The 19,702-nt window shown below is 36.4% G+C and overlaps 1 protein-coding gene across 21 annotated transcripts in view; it reads right to left on the reverse strand.

Moving 5' to 3' along the window:
- trc (Serine/threonine-protein kinase tricornered) overlaps nt 1–19,702 on the reverse strand; it is a 148,663-nt gene that overhangs the window by 23,259 nt on the left and 105,702 nt on the right. For all 21 annotated transcript variants that reach the window (XM_067086949.1, XM_067086948.1, XM_067086946.1 and 18 more), the window contains 4 exons: nt 6,352–6,487; nt 1,770–1,944; nt 1,115–1,198; nt 10–133 (listed from right to left, as the gene is read on the reverse strand). In XM_067086949.1, the coding sequence (XP_066943050.1) occupies nt 10–133; nt 1,115–1,198; nt 1,770–1,944; nt 6,352–6,487 (519 nt within the window). The remainder of the gene's footprint in view (nt 1–9; nt 134–1,114; nt 1,199–1,769; nt 1,945–6,351; nt 6,488–19,702) is intronic.

The raw sequence follows: 19,702 nt of genomic DNA on the forward strand, positions 1-19,702 counted from the left end.
AATGCTTACCTCCTGGAAGAAACTCCATCACTAGGTAAAGATTGATTGGGTCTTGAAAGGAGTAAAACATTTTCACTACCCATTGATGGTCAGCTTCTACTAACACATCCCTTTCTGCTCTGACATGAGCCACCTGACAATAAAAAATATGAATTATTTTGTAACCAATTAAATTATGATTTAGGTGCGTAAAGACGACAAGAATTGAAATCTTTCTCTCTGCTGGACCAGAAATTTCAGTCTAAAACTTAAACTTTGCACAATTTCACATATACTGTATACAATACTACATGTAATTTTGCTACAAACTGAAACCTGTTTGTTACTGAAAATGAGAACGGTTTCATAAATGAAGAACACAGAATACTTTTTTGTATAACAGGAAGTGATTCATCTTATCGTAAGGAAAGGTAAGAAATCCTCCACCTAAGGCTTTAGAGGCACTACGTCTTGAATAAATCTTCAAAAAAAAAAAAAAAAAGAGAGAGAGAGAGAGACCTACGAAATAAAATGTTTTGATGGCTTTGAAATCTTTCTTTCCTTGGAGAATATACTTTTAATAAAATACTGCTGACAGCAATGTACCATAATTAATGCAGCAATGCCAATAACAGTTTCTCTTTTCCCCTTGATCATAACTGGTATAATGTATTTTTAAAATTTGTAAGTAAACGGTTCCAAATTTTAAACAACAGGTACTGTATACACTACTGTGGCAACACTTCAACTGGTTCCAATGATTAACATCTTAAACTTAGGCAATCTCTTTCATCTCCTGTGATCATTGTTTAAGAGGTACAACAGTTACTCTCTTCAGAAGTAGACCCCACTTTTTCCAGTACAGTATTGTTTTATGTCTTTCCTCCAGGCCACCCTAAATTAGACAAAAACACTAGGCTATTTGTTCAAACTATCCTTTTCCTTAAAAGGGAAATTCTTCTTAACTGATATTACATTCATTACAGTATAACAAAGGATCATAAGAAGGCTGTTTCATGAGAGGAAGATGAAGCAATTAGCCCACATTTTTCCAAACCAAAAACTTTTACGTAATCCTATTAATTAGTACAGCATGGCATGACTACGCTCATGTCAGTGAACATATTTTCATTACCTGTTCTTTTTCTAACATATCCGCTTTTCGTAATATCTTCATGGCATACACGTGACCCGTATCCTTCTTCTGCACCAACCGAACCTGAACAGCAAAGGATATTTATAAACATTACATGCTTAAAACTACTATGCAAGATATGGCATCTGGGTATATTACTTGACAGAAGAACCAGTCTACTTAAGTACTTGTAATATCAGAAAACTATGATGACAGACTGTACTCTGTTGAACTCTTACAAATACTGTAAAGTATAAATATGAATAGAGATGATTAATTAGACAAAACTTAATGTACTATGAATGAGTAATTTGATATTTAAATTTTAATGTGCATTAAAAATGACATATGACTAAAAGAAATAAAGTCTTCTTGAAAAGAAATTCTAATATTAGAGATTCATCAGAATCTCAATTTCCTAAGAAGTTCCTTGTCTCTAACAAGAAACCAAAATACATACGGAAGAAAAGTAGTTAGCACCTTCAAGGAAATTAATCTTATCAGTAGAACAAAATATTTCACTTTATCTGTAGATACTGACAGAGAGTACTATGCAAATTTTTTTTCAAGTTATCAAATATGAGTGATAACTTATTATTTAGGAATTGAGAAATTAAACAAGATTTGTGGCTTTTTGCCCATAATCTCATCTCACCTCTCCAAATGCCCCTCTGCCAATAACTTTGAGGGCTTCAAAGTCCTCAACCCCTAGTCGCGATCTCTTGAGACGCAGGAATTCTGTTTCTTTTTGTGCATGCTGCTGTCTCTTCTCTTGCTTCTGGTCTTCTGAGAGACCTTCCTCTTTCATGCTCTCTTCTAACTTGTCATGCCTGCAAGGCAAATGATCATCAGTGATTTACATTCACTGTCAAAAGTACTATCATCTTTCAAACTTTGTTAGCACTAAATATAACGGAAATCTGTGAAAATAACAAAGGTTTAACATTTTGCAAGGGTATTATTGCATATAAAGGCTAAAAATTCTACCTACCAACAATGACCAAAGCATTACATAAAATGTTCCATTCAATCTAATGAAGTGCAATAAAAAATTTAAATAAATGAATTCCATCATCTAAAAAAAAGTTGGGTAGCATGGGAAAAGCACTAATTTACCTAAATAGTAAGTGTTCAGTTAATTGTTCTATCTATTTGCCCTCCGTTGAAATAACATTTTATGAATGAAGTAAAAATACAGTGCAGCAGTATTTCAACAGGTAAAAATGATTAAAAAAAAAATACTACTTCATTTAGAGATGAATACTGCCCAAGTACTGTAATTTTACTACAGTATGTACAATTAGGTTGAGGCAAATGTTGCAAGAGCTAGTTTCACTAACCAAAAGAGGTCAACTTGGAGCAAGACACAAACTATTCAAATTGTATGGGAAGTTAGGTCACAGATAAATTAGAATAAAAACCAAAGAGTGCACCAAATATCTTAAGATGTATGAGGCAGGATGTTAAGTAAAAGGGTCAATATCATGCATCTTCAATGAAGATGCATGAAACAGCTTATGGCATGATAGTCTTCCATATTCAGGAATCATAAAGGATATAAAAACTAACTAGGATGAACCCATAAAACCATTAACCAGAAGAATGATTGAAAATCTCATATTAATCTCGATACCGGAAGACAGCTCTTTGGATTAGTGGGAACATACAAAAACAAAGTACTGTGCAAAGATTCTTGTGAATATGCAAGAGGGATAAACAGTTACTTAAAAAACAAAAACATCTCATGCTCTACTGAAATATGGCATCAATGTGGCATCACAAAAGAGAGAGTATTAAAATAAACTTTTTGAAATAAGAAGACTCAGCAGAGAGCACACAACTTCCACCAACTGGATAGGAAACATTTAAGTCAGTGAAAATCAATCAAACTGGCAAGTTGTGTCACTAGATGGACTTGTCTATAGTGTACAATAAATTTTAAATAAAGAGAGTAGCTTAGGGTTTCCATGACTTAAAAATAATTCAATTCTTAGACAACATCCCCAAAAAGTAATACCCTTCCACGTCATTTACAATACACTAGATAAGGTTCATACCATTATCTTCATTCATTCAATACAACACAGGTTATATTTAGGCTAGTACAGTACTTAAAGAAGTTTGAATTACAAATTAACCATAGGATATTGTGTATATATTCATAATTGAGAAAATAAAATTAATTTAGCTATATTCAAACTTCTAATTAAAATCTTTCTAAAACACCATTAACTTTTACGAAAGTCAGGAGCGATTTTGCACCTAAAGAGTATCAACAATCCCTCCCAATCGTATCAAAACAATGGGCTACATCTAACTTCATTAATCCAAACCACAGTCACCTGCTAACTAACGCCTCCACTCCTACGAATTCCTAACCCAACTTCTCGTTCTTTATTTGCATTCAGCTCTCCTGAATAATTATATTACTATATCTCAGTTATTTTATATTCCTTTAATGTTCTTTACTTCTGAGGTTGATTTGAAACTGTGTGATATCATGTTACCCCATCTTAACACGGTTTGTGAAATTGAAACTCCTTTAGAAATAAAAGAAAAACTGTCATGTATAAGCCAACAAACCCTGAGTAAAAGTTTCATGCTATTTTAGATAATAATATTGCTAGTGTTAGCGACTAAGTAATTACTATCGTTAAAACCATGGTTTCAATTTCCAAGAAATCTCAAGTATACACTTAGTCCTACAAAGAATGCCATCGTATGTCAATATTCAACGCTGCTATCAAGATCCGACAAAGGTTAGTGTATAGGTTACACCTACACAGATTCCCCTCAAGCCACAGTGTTGACAAGGTCATCTTGTTTTCATATTCCATTTCTAATTACCAAAACAACTGACAACTACTTTAAGAAGGCTATGCTAACTTGATTCGGTACTGTATCAATAAATCTAATGCAGTATCAAGTAGAACTCTAACACAGTATTAATGACATTTATACAATCATCTAGGATCCCCCATTATTCTCATCTTTAAAAAGCAATCCCGCGAACATTAATTTTATTTCTCTTTCTATGATTAACGAGGATTAGCTTATATTCATTGCTCTCTCTCTCTCTCTCTCTCTCTCTCTCTCTCTCTCTCTCTCTCTCTCTCTCTCTCTCTGATAAAGCTAGAGCCAAAGAATACATCGATTTGAAATGACAAGGAGAACCTGAATCATTCTTTATTCCGTCGCAACCTCACCTGTTGTAACCCTCTCATATAATGCCCTTATGAGAGCAGCCCCAGTCATTAAACGGGCAAATCCGTCATGATCTTTCTCCTTACCCATATGGATCTGTGAGAGATGACATGATTCGACTCTTCATTAACGCACTGCCATCATCATATAACGGCAGAAGGCAGGAAACCTACAGTTTACTTTACAGCCCGTCAGGTTTTGTGCAATTTTAATAAGGAAAGCTTGGAAGAATTTCTTGTGGAGGATACGGATGCGATTTCATGTTTCGGCCATGTTTCTTCCGACTAAGATTCACAAGGCTTTAATATTGTTTAATTTTCATGAAATCAAAATAAATAAATCAAGCACCGGAAATTCATTCTATGTATTGTTAATTTCCACTGAGAGAGAGAGAGAGAATAAATAAGATACTCGAGGTAAAATGAATCACCCGGTAATAAAAAATCTAGTTTGTAAGGAGGAGTCTGTCGTCAAGTACGAACAGACTTATCACGTTGTTTTTGACTGAGCTGGCTTTATGCCAGCAAGGGCTCTGCTCATAGAGCAGCCCGTAATCAGAGAGTAAGCTGAGAATCTCTATTAATTCGGCATATTGGGCACCAGTAGTCGAAAACCTTGCATTTCAAAACGACGAAAATCCAATTAAATACAGAATGGGAAAGTCTTCCGCTGTCATTCCGGGCTTCCAAAGCGAAAGTGAAAATTGTTCCCAGATAATTGATGCCGTAAATGGAATGTCAACATTAGACTGGACTACTGTCCAGCGAATAAGCAAATCAGTGAATGAATTGAAATTTTTACCGAAAGCATACACACACATACACACACACACACACCTTAACGTTGGTTTATTAAATATTCACCAACAGTTATTCGATGAATTCGTTCAGTTTCCATTTTACCACTCTATATTACAGCAGAATTTATGCATCTGACCACCTGCCATATTTTACTATAGGAATAATCCATGTTAGACGTAAATTTATTAATTCTAATAACTGAACATTCCATTGATAAAGACTTAACAACAACGATTTAACAATAATAATGTCGAAGAAATATGAAATAACGGACAATTCTCAACTGAGAAAGAAAGCACGTACGTAGTCGATGACCACAAATCGCAAAAACAAACCTACTATGAAGGAGAGTAAATATAAAAGGACAAACTACTTATGGAACTGACAAAATGATGTTTATATAACGGGCGAATGATAACGAAAACCCTGAATATTATCAAGGACTGAGGACGGAAAACGCAGCAAGAACAGCTACGAAACGTCAAGCAAATTAACCGACGTAAATACTAAAGAGTTTAATACAATGTACAACAAGCCTTGATATGGTAGGAAAGTCGATATATATATATAAGTTAAGACAAGATGCAACAGACGCTGGATAAATATTTTCTTTTTTCCGAGTTACCCAGGAACTCGAAGGACAATAACAAAGACGCAAATGCCCGGAAATATTCAAGAAGGAATAATGTTTTACCAAATTACGACCAAGTTATTCAGGATAATCTTGAGATACAAATAGAATGGGACTCTCCAATAATAATTTAAAAGATGATCGCAATGACACCATAAACGCAGGTCTTCCCGATTCACTACAAATTAGACAAAACCCTACATTTCGAAACCTCTTTTTTGAGACTGCAAAAACTAGTTCGTTCCCGGAATACAACGGACCATTAATGTACCTCACCAATTTCTCCTTCGACTTAATGTGCAATTCTTTTGCCTCGACAGTTATCTACCTGCCTTTGCCTCACTTCTGCTAGTAAGCCCACCTGAGTGCACAGGAATATATTAGGAGTTACCGTCATTGCAGTGTCCTGACACGAATGATACGTAAAGAATAAATTGTACCCTAAAAAGAATGTAAGTGTTACACATGCAAATGCATACATGAAGAAATCGAACATATTAATAGAGAGAGAGAGAGAGAGAGAGAGAGAGAGAGAGAGAGAGAGAGAGATTACTGTATTTCAGTGCAATGTCCTTGGAAAAGCCAAATACTTGGAAACTCACCTCTGTTTTCTTTCCAGATGTTGTGCTATCAAGTTGGAGTAATAGTTCTCGAGGGTGACCTTCGCCTTCGTGGCCTTATCGAGGGTATGGCCGCTGAAGCGGATCTGACCCTCCGTCGCCGCCATTCGACCCACCCCTGGAAATATAAAATGATCACATTAGTTACAGAGACATAAGCAAATTAGTTTTAGCGTCCAATTTTATCCAGTGTTATCAAGACCAGTTGTTACCAAGGTCAACAAACTTAAAAGCGTATAAATTATGACCAAACTATTAATTTACAGATAGTTAATTATATTGTTGTGCACATTGCAATATCAAATAAGTGCGGGATCTTACACAGACTAGAGTCAAGAATCAAGTGAGAGCCCAGCAATGCAACCTCACACACTGTGGCCACTGAACCGAGAATTCGGGCATGAACAAAATATCTGGTGAAAACCAGCTTACGATGTAACAAGATTTCAGCTTATGCTTGAACACTTCAGATATTTCAATAAAGGAAAATACAATTTCTTAAAGGAATGGTAAAAACATTACGTTTAAAACGCATACTACACTAAAATGGTCCCGCTAAGAATTCAAACACTAAGTGTAAAATACTGATGTTTTATCCAGAATGATTCTCTCTCTCTCTCTCTCTCTCTCTCTCTCTCTCTCTCTCTCTCTCTCTCTCTCTCTCTCTCTCTCTCTCTCTCTCTCTGTGTGTGTGTGTGTGTGTGTGGAAGCATGAACCTTTGCAAAAACTCTCGATAAATTCCAACCAGACTGACTAAGCAGTTCAGGTGCCCTGTTAGCCACAAACACATCTTGAACTTGGATATGTCTAGTTTTATATAATCCCCTGAACTTCGAATCCAGTTTCTTACAGGTTCTAGTTCTGGCTGGAAGAGAGCTGACCCTGTCTGGTACCGCGACTGATTCTGACTTGTCACCAAGGTACTCTGACTGCTTTGATGAAATCTAATTAGAAGGTATGTCACGCAACATTTTCGCTCCGGTCTACGGCAAATTTACGCGTATAAATAAAGTGAATTAACCGAGCGTTAAAAATAAAATTCTGTATGCAACATCTGTTGAGATATAAATGAAGGGAATTAGCAGAGTATTAAATAACAAAGGTTATGTACAAATAGACATGCAAATACGCAAGAATGTCTTTTATCGAATTGTCACCAGAAAGCTTATCAATGCATCGAAAAGTAACGAGAGAGAGAGAGAGAGAGAGAGAGAGAGAGAGAGAGAGAGAGAGAGAGAGAGAGAGAGAGAGAGAGAGAGAGAGAGAGAGAGAGAGAGAGCTGGCAACATCTAGAATAGGTTCCCTGGAAATGACCCACCAAATATTGAAGAAAGAGTAATATAAGGAGAAACGAGACATTTAAGAATCGAATTCACCGAATCTGAGACCCATTGTGTGGTTCCTCGCTCATAACACGACGATACCTTAAACCTCAACCCTACGGATGATTTTCCTTGCTTTCTTTATCTACTTTACTGTAAGAAACAAGCCAGTCCGCATCTGCAGTCAGTACGAAAGAAATGTAGGAGTATTATAAAATCAATACGGAAAAACACATGACCAACAATATGCATAAACACGTTTGCCCAAGGTGAGCGACTATAAGTTAAAAGCTGCTTTTGGGGGTCCAAAAGGTCGGAGTTTAGCAGAGTATAAACACGGCGTATGTCTATATGAGTACTACAGCTGGCTACCTTACGTTTCCTTGAAGAAATTACTCACTGAAAATTACTCAAGACATCCGCTGACTGAACCATATTTATCTTTTACTGAAAATTATTCAAGATATCCGCTGACTGAACCATATTTATCTTTTACCAGAACACATTTTTCCTTTGGAGAGGAACGTATTTGAATGCGTTGAGCATATATGTACGTAAACGAAACACTGGAGAGAGAGAGAGAGAGAGAGAGAGAGAGAGAGAGAGAGAGAGAGAGATATTGATTCATCTAGTCATTCACGACTTTGTTTTACAGCAAGGATAATTCTGTTTCTCCAAAGAATACTGTGTATTTCGGCAAAATGCATCCTATTGTCATTCACAATGCGAACTGATAATCTCAAGTCTAAAGGACCATTAACCCAAAAAATCAAGCTTCCACAGCATGGAATCCCATATGTGGAATCACTCTGAAGGCATATCAACAGTACAAGACGCCAGTAGTTGAATGTACCAAGTTCTTTCCAACCTGAGATTATCGGAAAAAGAAAACACTGAAACCATCATCTCTTACAGATGCTGGAAGATGAAATAAAACTAAATACAAAGCTCTGTAAAGTACTCTACCAAGGCTTTGGTCGAGTTAACACCGTTTAAAAATTTGCTCCTAATGGGAAGGTTTTCTAACTTTGTCTATTGAAGTGCTAAATTATTCTTTACCTGATATTTTTGATAAGAGTTTGGCAGAATTTTCCCAACCTATTTATGTTCTGCCTAACTGTTGATTTTGGACAGTTTATCTCTGATTTATCTATGAGTTCTGTTTTAATTTGGCTGTAGCTGATCTTTGCTTCCTGTAAGGAATACGACCCATACTAGCCTAAGATGAAAGATGCATTATTAATTTTTCTAAAGGACATATAAATTTCTTAAAACTGAAGTGTGCGAGATTTTAAACATCCCAAGTTAGCATGAAGAAAATTAAATTTCTCAAAATATACAAACTGACAAAGGCAATACACTAATATACATGAAAAAAGAGAGAGAAGAAAGGAGAGGTCGTGACATAGAGGATGATATCAATATATATATATAAATAATTAAACACGCTCTATTAATACGCATTAAAAAGTAAAAAATAATTTTTATTTCTTGTAGCAATTCCTTTCATGTTTGGTGCCCACAGTTTTATTTTTATAGGCATGATTAATTGTACGAAAATCCTGGTCTCAGAAAATTATTTTTTACTCTTTAGTGCATTTTAATGAAACCGTGTTTAAAAATTTTTTTATTAATATTTTCTTATTTTATATTTTCAGTTTTGACAGAAATTTTAACCGATTTATGATTGTAACTAACGAACTTGAACGTGATATCCCGTCGAGCCAAAGGACGTTTGAAAAATCCGTAGTGTTATTAACTTATTCTACCCAGTCAAAGAAGGTATGAAAAACCCCGAGATTTTCATACAACTCCTGAGATACTGGGAGAGGTCACTGCTGCCCTACTGTTCATGTAAGGTTGTATTGTCACCGGGATTGAGTAACCATGCAAAATTTCAAGTCGATTGGACGAAGGGAACAGGTCGAAAACTGAGTTAAAAGTTTTGACCCAAACAGACGCAGAAGTCAAGTTAAATAAAAGCTTGTAATTAAACTAGGATAAAGAGCATATAAAAAATAGAGAATTTCATATTAAAAAAGAAACAGGGAGGAAACTACTAAAAATTAGCGTCGAATGACTTGAAGAATTTACATGAAGTCACTTAAAATGACATTGCTGTTGATGATTTCTCAAGTGACCAATCAATCTGAAAATCTTTTGTTATCTTTAAGTTGCAGGCAACTTATAAATTAAAAGATGGAAAGAAAAGATTAAAGAGATTAAGTCTTTCAAATATTCAAGAAAAATATGCAATTCCGGTTGGAAATTACTGAAAGGCTAAAAAAAAAAGGGCAAATCAAACCATTGGCAGACTAAGTAAGATTTGTAAATCAAACCGACTGAAATTACATACCAAAGTAAGATTATACTTTAGCATGATGTGTGTTGCTATACGGACATGAATCACGGTATGACAATGAAACTACGTAAACAAACTTTTTGTCGATGTGAAAAACCCTGGAGGAGGAGTCAGCTGGCAGGGAAGTGAGAAATTATAACATACGGGAAATTACTTTACAGGTAGTTCCATACGATACTGAAAGGAGACAGAAATAGCTAGGACATGTACTGATAATGTCAGCTGGGCCCCAATGGCACTAGAAGGGTGGGAAAACCCAGACCTACTTGCATGAGAACTATGTGACGGGAGGCTGGAGATGAGTGAAGATCTTTGGAAGTGAAAGCACAGGAAAGACATGAGTGGTGATATTTCACGGAGGCTCCTCGCGTCGCACGGCGTTGATATTGATGATGACTTCAAAATCATACCTTTCTTCTTACGACGTAAGTATTGCAACAATTTACACAATACATAAGGCGATTCACATTACCAACCACTGAGCACAAGAGCAACAATTCCGGCTAAAATACAGCTAAGAAATATTCCATCACAGAACATTTTCAATAATACAAATCCGTGACAACGCTCATTCATTCTACTACCGAGTCCCGACTGAGACCGGCAGGAAGGAGCGATCACCCACCAAAAGCCCGGGACTCTGACGGTGAATTTAATTAGGGCACACAGAACACGCTGTCCCTTGGTTGTGTCACTTAGGGAATTCATTAAACGGATATACAAACCCTCAGGTTGTGTTTACATGAGCGTCGATGCGACGGCCTTATTCCGTGTCAACAAGAGAACACTGTCACTCACTCCCGCACACACACAAAGGACTGAAATGTTTTCTGCCCTTTATTATGCCAGCACAGACTCTTGCTCTTTGGCACCTCCTAAGTGTTTGGTAGAGATCTCATGTAACAACTATAATAAATATTATAAACTTCTGACAATCTTACCTGGAGAGATACAGTTACAATCTTCGATTACAGACAAACTGTTAAAAAGCCAAAGCAAGTATATACTTGTGGAGACATAAACGCCTCTAAGGATTAGTCTTCAATATAGCCGTGATACAAAGATTTAATCTAATTCATGAAGGCAAATCCAATGGTTTAATGATTTTTCTCGTTATCTATAATAATATATGAACAGTAAATGGCATAATTAATATTTTACATCCTTTCTATAAAAAAACAATTAATCTAAATCAATACTGACAGAACTAACCGCTTACTAACTTAAATTTAGCAAAAGGAACTTTACATACGGCCAATGAGCAGCTTCAAAACAAACTTCTGTAGTAAAACCTAATAACGTCAGAGAACTATCCAACTTTATCAATGTGATGAAAGCTCTTTATTCTACTGTAAAGACTCGGTGAAGTCCTTTTTACATTCACTGCCGTCTCCCAAAACTTTCACTGAAGTGGGACTTCAGTTTGAACAGGAGTCCATTGTACTTTACTGTACGGACCTGTTCCAAGTCAAAATAAGAAGCAGTCGGCTAATGTACATGTATTACCGAATGTGATGTTTACTGCTTTCACTGGCATCAGCTGGTAAATAACTGCGCTCTATCTCACAGGTTGTGAGTTAAACCAAAATTCTACAAATATGCTACATACAACCCAGTTACTGACTTTGACATATCTTCATTTTTGCATGTATAAGAATTAAAATTTCTCTTTAAAAGATCGTGTTATTTCCACAGTCTTTAAATGAACATAGCTATCAACATCTACTATCCGCATGCATTACATTGGATTTTGACACAGTGGCATCGATTTGAAGCCTAACATTACCTCCAAGTATACAAGGCCATAAGTATGAAATTTTTGACAGTATTATTGTATTGCTGTATGTCCAGACACAACTTTCAACTTTCTATTTCCAGGGATACAACCGGACTACATCATTACTCTCCAATGGGAATGTTCACGTGTCTGAGAATAAACAGTATACAAGAATCTATTGGGCTGGATTAAACCGCATCGGTATTACGTACTTAACGACATAATGGCGACAAGGGCACTGAAGTTCACAGAATCTTGAACGAGAAATAACAATAAAAACTTAATTCTGAAGCGAAGCGAATTCAAAATAATTAAGTTGCCTATATACTCGTAAGCATGTTTATGATTGTGATTAAGGTTGCGTTTCGAGTTATAATAATAATAATAATAATAATAATAATAATAATAATAATAATAATTTAGTTCTGTAACATATCTCACTCAGTTGATCGTGTTTCATGTTGTTGCATAAAATGGCTAAAAATAGAACCTTCTGGAGATGACATGAGAGGCGCTTACTTAATCTGGCAGTGCTTCCCATACCCACCACCCACGTAAAGTGCGGGCCACCTTCCCCCAATAGGGCATGAAAAGTGACGTCTTACGGTTGTTTCTTGCTGTTCTCATAACTGGACATTAAGTTTACGCAATTAAATATTTAGTTTTACTGCTGACGATTTACGATTTCTATTTGTACACTTTCCTCCGCAAATTTAAAATTTCTTCTTAAAATAATGTTCTCATGATATGTATTCTTTCTCAAAAAAAAAAAAAAAAAAAAAAAAAAAAAAAAAAAATGTCACGAGTAAACCATGTCACGTGAAATATTGTAAAACAAGTACAAACCAAGCCAACAACAACGCCAAAATAGAACAGATCAAAATATTCTTAAGAATAATAAACTCGAAGCATTTACGTAATAATAATATATCGTTAGTGACAATCAGTCTTAATAGTTCTAAAGCCAGCCTAACATCTAAACCTATTCTCGAGATCTTATTGATACCCTGTTTTACCTTTCACAACTAAGTGACGTCTATGTACAATAACGCAAAAGCTCCTACTCATTTCCGTCTTTGCAACATACACTACTCCGTGACATCAATTCCTCGAAGCTAAACATTTGAAAAGTATTTTTGGTCCCGCACCAACGTGCGAAAAACTAGTTATCACCAGAAAAGTGGATAAATATAACAGCTATTCTCAGTAACCTGAGGCAAGCTAGTTATTTCTAGCTGATAACACTCGAGAACAGGATATTCTGGGCTTTCCCGTGCAAACAATGCATATCTCGTGACGTCACCGGGGGGTAAGCCCTTCACCACGATGACGCAATCTAGTGTGGTCCTTTTGGCGTATCCTATATCCCAGGAACTGACCCACGATCGTCAGGATGTACGCCACTTGAGGGTAAGGTTAAGTTTCATTATGGTGTAGTTAACTGATGGAAAATCCTCTTTACTTAATTCAAGGTTGACTGTAATTACTCATTTTCGTGGCGTTACAAAGAATTTGCATACGGAAATACTGGCACATTCAGAGCCTGAGGCTAGGCAATGTAAGGGGCTTTTCCACTAATAGGCAACCCGGTAATTTTTCCACTACCTGGCAATCAGTACTTTTCCCACTACTAGGGAATCTAAGTTTTTCTACTCCTAGGTAATCTACGTATATCTTAGTTTAACTAGACCACTGAGCTGATTAACAGCTCCCCTAGGGCTGGCCCGAAGGATTAATTTATTTTACGTGGCTAAGAACCAATTGGTTACCTAGCAACGAGACCTACAGCTCATTGTGTAAATAAATTCCTCTAATTCTTCATTGGCCGGTCGGAGAATCGAACGCAGGGCCAGCAGTGTTAGCTGAGAACGGTAACCACCCGTCCAATGAGGATCTAGGTAATCTATGTGGTTTTTCCACTTCTTTGCAGAATGCTTTTTCGCTAACAGACAATTCCAGCATTTTTTCATTACTACGCAATGTAATTTCTAGGCAATGAAGTGCTTTTTCCATTATTAGACAATGTAGGAATGACAATGTACATGCTTCTTCCTCTAACAAGCAATCTGAGTGGTTTTTCCAAGACTAGGTAGTCCGAATTCTTTTCCACTACTAGTCAACCAAATTGTTTTTCCGCTAACAAGCAATCCAATAGTTTTTTACACTGCTGGGCAATCCAATAGTTTTTTCCACTGCTAGGCAACCCGATAGTTTTTTCCACTGCTAGGCAATCCAATAGTTTTTCCCACTGCTAGGCAATCAATAGCTTTTCCCACTGCTAGGCAATCCAACAGTATTTTCCACTGCTAGGCAATACAATAGTTTTTTTTTCCACTGCTAGACAATCCAAGTTTTCTTCACTGCTAGGCAATCCAATAGTTTTTTCCACGGCTAGATAATCCAATAGTTTTTCAATGCTAGGCAATAAGAGTGCTTTGTCCACCAATGGTTGCGTTAATTTCTCGTACTTATTGTTAGCATTTGCTATGAGAAAAACAATAAAGACACAAAATTCTATTAGAAAATAGGGCAAGAAATGCACCCAAATTAACCATTAATGTGTACTGCTAAAATGAATGAATCCCTGTAATATAGAAAGCAGCTACACGGCAAGAGTAAAATAATGAATGAAAATAGTTTAAAATTACATCTTCAGTCATATAAATTCCAAAATACATGAACAGCGCCTAACTTTAGTTGCCATCACCCAATTGAAAACTGTGCATTTTCCAACATGAAAAATAAAAACTTTCAGGTCAACTTCCCGATATGAAAAATGCCGAATAAATAATCTTCTGATTTTCCAGAGATAAACGAAATATGATGCAATACAATTTATACATTCCCAGACCTGCATATGGACAGGATCTAACCAAGAGATTAATAACTTGCAGAGATCTCTCTTGCGGTACGAGTAGCTTATTAAGATCTTAGACTATATAAATGTAAAATAAAAATTGAATTAAATACAAAACAAACAAGAATGCCGACAATTTGTGTGCCAAAAGTGATGATAATAACACTTCGTATATCCAAGGACTTAAAATGAAGATACATTAAAAGCGTACATATCTAGACAAAATAAATACAAACACACATTAGTGAATAGATGTTGCATCAGTAATGCAAATGTGAGTAACTTGGAGATAATGCGAGGTGAGGTGGGGTGGAGGGGGTTAGGTAACTGGTGAGGAGATAAGGGGTATGTCATATAGAAAGTTGCAAGAAAATCTTGATCCGGAAAAGCTCTCTCTCTCTCTCTCTCTCTCTCTCTCTCTCTCTCTCTCTCTCTCTCTCTCTCTCTCTCTCTGTACAAAACAGCACTTAGTTTAAATACCCCTGTAGATGAATATCATAAACAGGCAAGTAGCAACGCATAAATTAAGCAAGATTACACACTAAGTAAAATCAAGGAAACTTATGTAGAAAACTTCACAAACAAGAGAGAATATAAGATAACCCAAGAAGTTTGAGTAATTAATAAAATTTCAAATAATTATGAACGCAAAAATAATACAGTGTGGTCACTCATACAGATTCATTTCACCCAGAAACTAACTACTCCCAAGTCATGGCCACCCGACCCCCACAACAAGTGCCCAACCTCTCCAAGCGATGTTCCACTGCTATCGCCACCCACTGGGCACCGTGCCAATCGGGCCAACAGAGATATTCCCCTCCCCATCCCACACCCCAAAATGCAGAGGCCGACATCTTAAGCTATCACAATAACCGAAATTTTTTCCTTTCCGAAGACTTTCATTGCATTATCTAAGAATGCCATTTGTAAAGTTTCTATGCTAAATGGCTAAAAATCTGACATCACGTCACAAGAGATGCATACGTAAATGACGGTTTGACCTGCTTCTACCTTACATATGGGGGTATTACACTCCTAATTTTTCATTCTCGAAAGTAATTATTAGAATGAGTGACATATTTGAGGCTAGTGCCTTTTCGTGGTTAGTAAAAGTTACACTTTCATTAATGTTTGCAAGGTGAGATAAACGCAACTTCATCTCCTTACTCTTCTGGCAAATACACAATAATACTCATACCCGTATAAACATATATGGATATATAGATATAGATAAAGATAGATATATATATATATTTATATATATACATACATACATACATATATATATATATATATATATATATATATATATATATATATATATATATATATTATATATAAACTGAGAACACTAAAATATATACAGTATATATATATATATATATATATATATATATATATAAAACTGAGAACATTGCATCTCTCTTATTCGCTCGTGCCTCATACGATATCATAGAGAGAGAGAGAGAGAGAGAGAGAGAGAGAGAGAGAGAGAGAGAGAATCTCAACGAATGCCATTAGACAAGAGCGAATACTTACAACTACAGAAATTTTTAATATTTCCCAAAATTTTCTTACAACTACAGAAACTTTCAATATTTCCCAAAATTTTCATTCCCAAATTGCACGCAAATAGAAAAATGGCGGATCACCACACATAAAAAAAAACTCAAATGGGGGAAGAGGAGAAAGAATCTTCTACGAGATGTTTTGAATAGGGAATTGTTATTTGATGTTCTTTTTGTTAACAAGAGGAAGAGGATGTGAAGTGGCTTAGACAACAACGGCGCTTGCATGAAAAGGACCCTCGTATGGACCAAAAGGGCGACTCGAGGGGGGCCCGGAATTCCCGAAAATGCTCGAATAAGATCTAGTGAAGGAGAGAAAAAAATAGTAGACACACAAGAAAAGGGAGGAATATATTTTTTCTTATTTTTATCATCATCAACAACAGTACAAAGTGTCACATTGCAATATTTTTTTTAAAAATATATTTTAAAAATATACTACTGCATATTTCATTGTCTTTTTCCTTCTTCGAAATGAAACCTTTCAAGTCCCGTAGACTCTAAATATACAAACAAAACTACAAAATTATGAAATGTATGCATGAAACAAGATAAAAATAAAATACTGACAAGCACAATCTGAAAAGACTGAAGCACGCAAGAAAATAATTAACCAAACAAAATCCAAACGATGGACAAATGCATCAAATCTTTATCATTCCGGCTATAAACAAAAATCCCACTAACATTAGTAACTCACTCAGCTGAAACGCTCTCGCGTGCGCGCACACTCAAATTTCAGAGATTTATTGCAAGATACACGAATTCCGCGACTTAGGCAGACCAAACAGTTAAATAGCAAAACGACTGGGGGATGACTAGATTTCAGGAAGTCGTGCTTTATACGATTACAATCGAATCTAAGGAAGCCCAGAAGTCTCTTCGTTTATCTTCTGTCATACTCGTAGGCCTTACACGCTACATGAACAGCCCTAGTCGTGAGAAATAATACAATTTGAAGATGTCTTACTTATTCTGCTTCATCAATTATCAGGTCTTTTCCATCAACTGCGATCTTTATGATGATGAAGTGGTCTGTTAGTAGCAAAGAACTCTTTAGATCTATGGGTAAATTACTTCTTATTCATTAACTGCTTTACACTTCTACCAACAGGGTACGGTAACTACCAGCCAGTATACTCAGGAACAGTATTCCGTTCCCTTAACTCGTTTTTTAAAAATTGTATCAGAAGCAGCAAGACATATTCTTTTATTTACAAATTGTTCAGACCGGATTATGCCATAAAAAAAGGGTTATGCTATAAAAAAAAGTTATTTCACTTTAATGACTAAACATTTCACATCTAAAATTCTGGATGCTTTAAAAAACATATTTACAGTCTTGGGATTGTTTTTATCCAAAACACTTGGAAATAAGGAAAATATAATAACGTATAGTGTTTACATTTAATGTTTAATCTAAAAGAATTTTTCAGTAAAAATCCCTCCCATCTGGCTTTCCTCCAATACTCATACGAAGATATAAATTATAACAAAGTTAATAATGAATAATCTTCGGAACTACGACTTCAACTTTAGTGCCATAACTCGGAATCCTCTTATTCCCAAGTTAGTGAAATATAACTTTTAGTTAAGTCATTGTTAATTTTCAAAGTCAGTCTGTTTTTCCTAGAAAGGGTTGCTTCGCAGAAAAAAACTGTTACTGTAACACCTAAATCAGGAATGAGCCCAGTGCAAAAAACTTTCGAAACAATTGACGATTCACTTCACCTACATCTGCATGTTCATTAGCCGAGTGGGGTACAGATCCTCCTCCCCCCCCCCCCCCCTCCACACACAAACAACCAAACACACACACAGAATAGAACAGAATAAAGAATTTAGGCCAAAGGCCAAGCGCTGAACGACCTTATCTGAAACGGAAATTTAAGTAACAAGGTTTGAACGGTGTAACAGCAGGAAAACCTATCAGTTGCACTATGAATCAAGTGTTAGCGAAGGGTGGAAGGTAAGATGGAAGAAAGAGAATATGAACAGAGGTACAGTAAAAGGAATGAAAGGTTTGCAGCTAGGGCCCGAAGGGACGTTCCAAAGAACATTAAGTAATGTCTACAGTGCACTGGGGTGCACCGACGTCACTATCCTACTACGGGGCGCGCACACACAGCCAGCCATTCCATTCACCCCTTCGTGTGTACTGCACACCCTCCATCACTTCCTTGGTGTCGGGGTCCTTCCATTCCAACAACTTCGCTACATCCCTCTTATCGAGCACTACCCAGGTCTTCCACTCCCCCTTGCTCTAAAACATTCAGAATTATACAAATTTACATAAACCATCGACCTTTTCTTACCAAATGACTGACCAATCTCCAAATATTCCAATTCATCTTTTCTGCTACGGTAAAATGTTTATTATTATGTACTTTGACATTTCTGAACCTTTCATGTCTTCTGACAGTGCCATTTTGGCACAACAGCGGCTCGCGTCGCGGAAGTTTTCTGCACTAAGTTCACCCATAATTCAGCAGAGTGAACGTTGCAGTGACCCTTGTGAAGGTTTTTCACTGGAGAGTATTACCTCCCTAATTAGATTGTATGTATGTATGTATGTATGTATGTATGTATGTATGTATGTATGTATGTATGTATGTATGTATGTATGTATATATATGAATGTCTTTTCCTGTAATACTACAGTGTAATATGAAAATAAGAAGGCCCATAAAACACTATTTAAACGTTGAAACCATATATTTCGGGCACTTGTTTCTGTGCCCCTGTTCACTGGTAGAATATGGACAGGTGGAAAGTTACAATGGTATATATACAAAAACATGAAGGTGTGGCTTTAGGCCTCCGATGTTATGGAGGTGGCGTTTCTTAAGGAGGAGGAGAATGACCAAATTCCCTAGTGGTTTTTGGCCTCATTAACTCCCGTTTGGCGATGGATCTGGCGGTCGCGTTTCTTGGGTCATCTTCTTCAGGAGGGGTTTGAGGATTAAGGTGTCGATGGCGTCCGATTTCCAATGTCCTCCTGACAGGTTCATATTGTTGGTTTGATTGATGATAGCAGATTCCAGCATCTTTCTTTTGTACGGACAGCTACTCTTGAAAACCAATTCCGCCCCACTCACAACAGACAAATAGATTTCAACAACAAAATAAAGCTTCCTTACGATGAAAACATCCAAAAGGCCACCGAACAACTGAGTTCTAATAATCCTTTCATTTTCCATTATCCCAAATCCATCGGGAGTTCGCTCGTTAACGTATACTTAAATAACAAAAAGGAAGAAGCCGGAGTTTACAAGATACCGTGTAGCAATTGTCATGACATCTATGTAGGTGAGACAGGTAGATCGCTCTCGCAAAGAATAACAGAGCACAAAAGATCAGTACATTACCTTCGGAGAGTTCGGGAATTTTCCTACATATCAGAAATACAGGGCATGTCATTAACTGGAGTGGGGCGGAATTGG

The sequence above is a fragment of the Macrobrachium rosenbergii genome, chromosome 43 (genome assembly GCF_040412425.1).
Source record: "Macrobrachium rosenbergii isolate ZJJX-2024 chromosome 43, ASM4041242v1, whole genome shotgun sequence".
In the NCBI taxonomy this organism is placed as follows: domain Eukaryota; kingdom Metazoa; phylum Arthropoda; class Malacostraca; order Decapoda; family Palaemonidae; genus Macrobrachium; species Macrobrachium rosenbergii.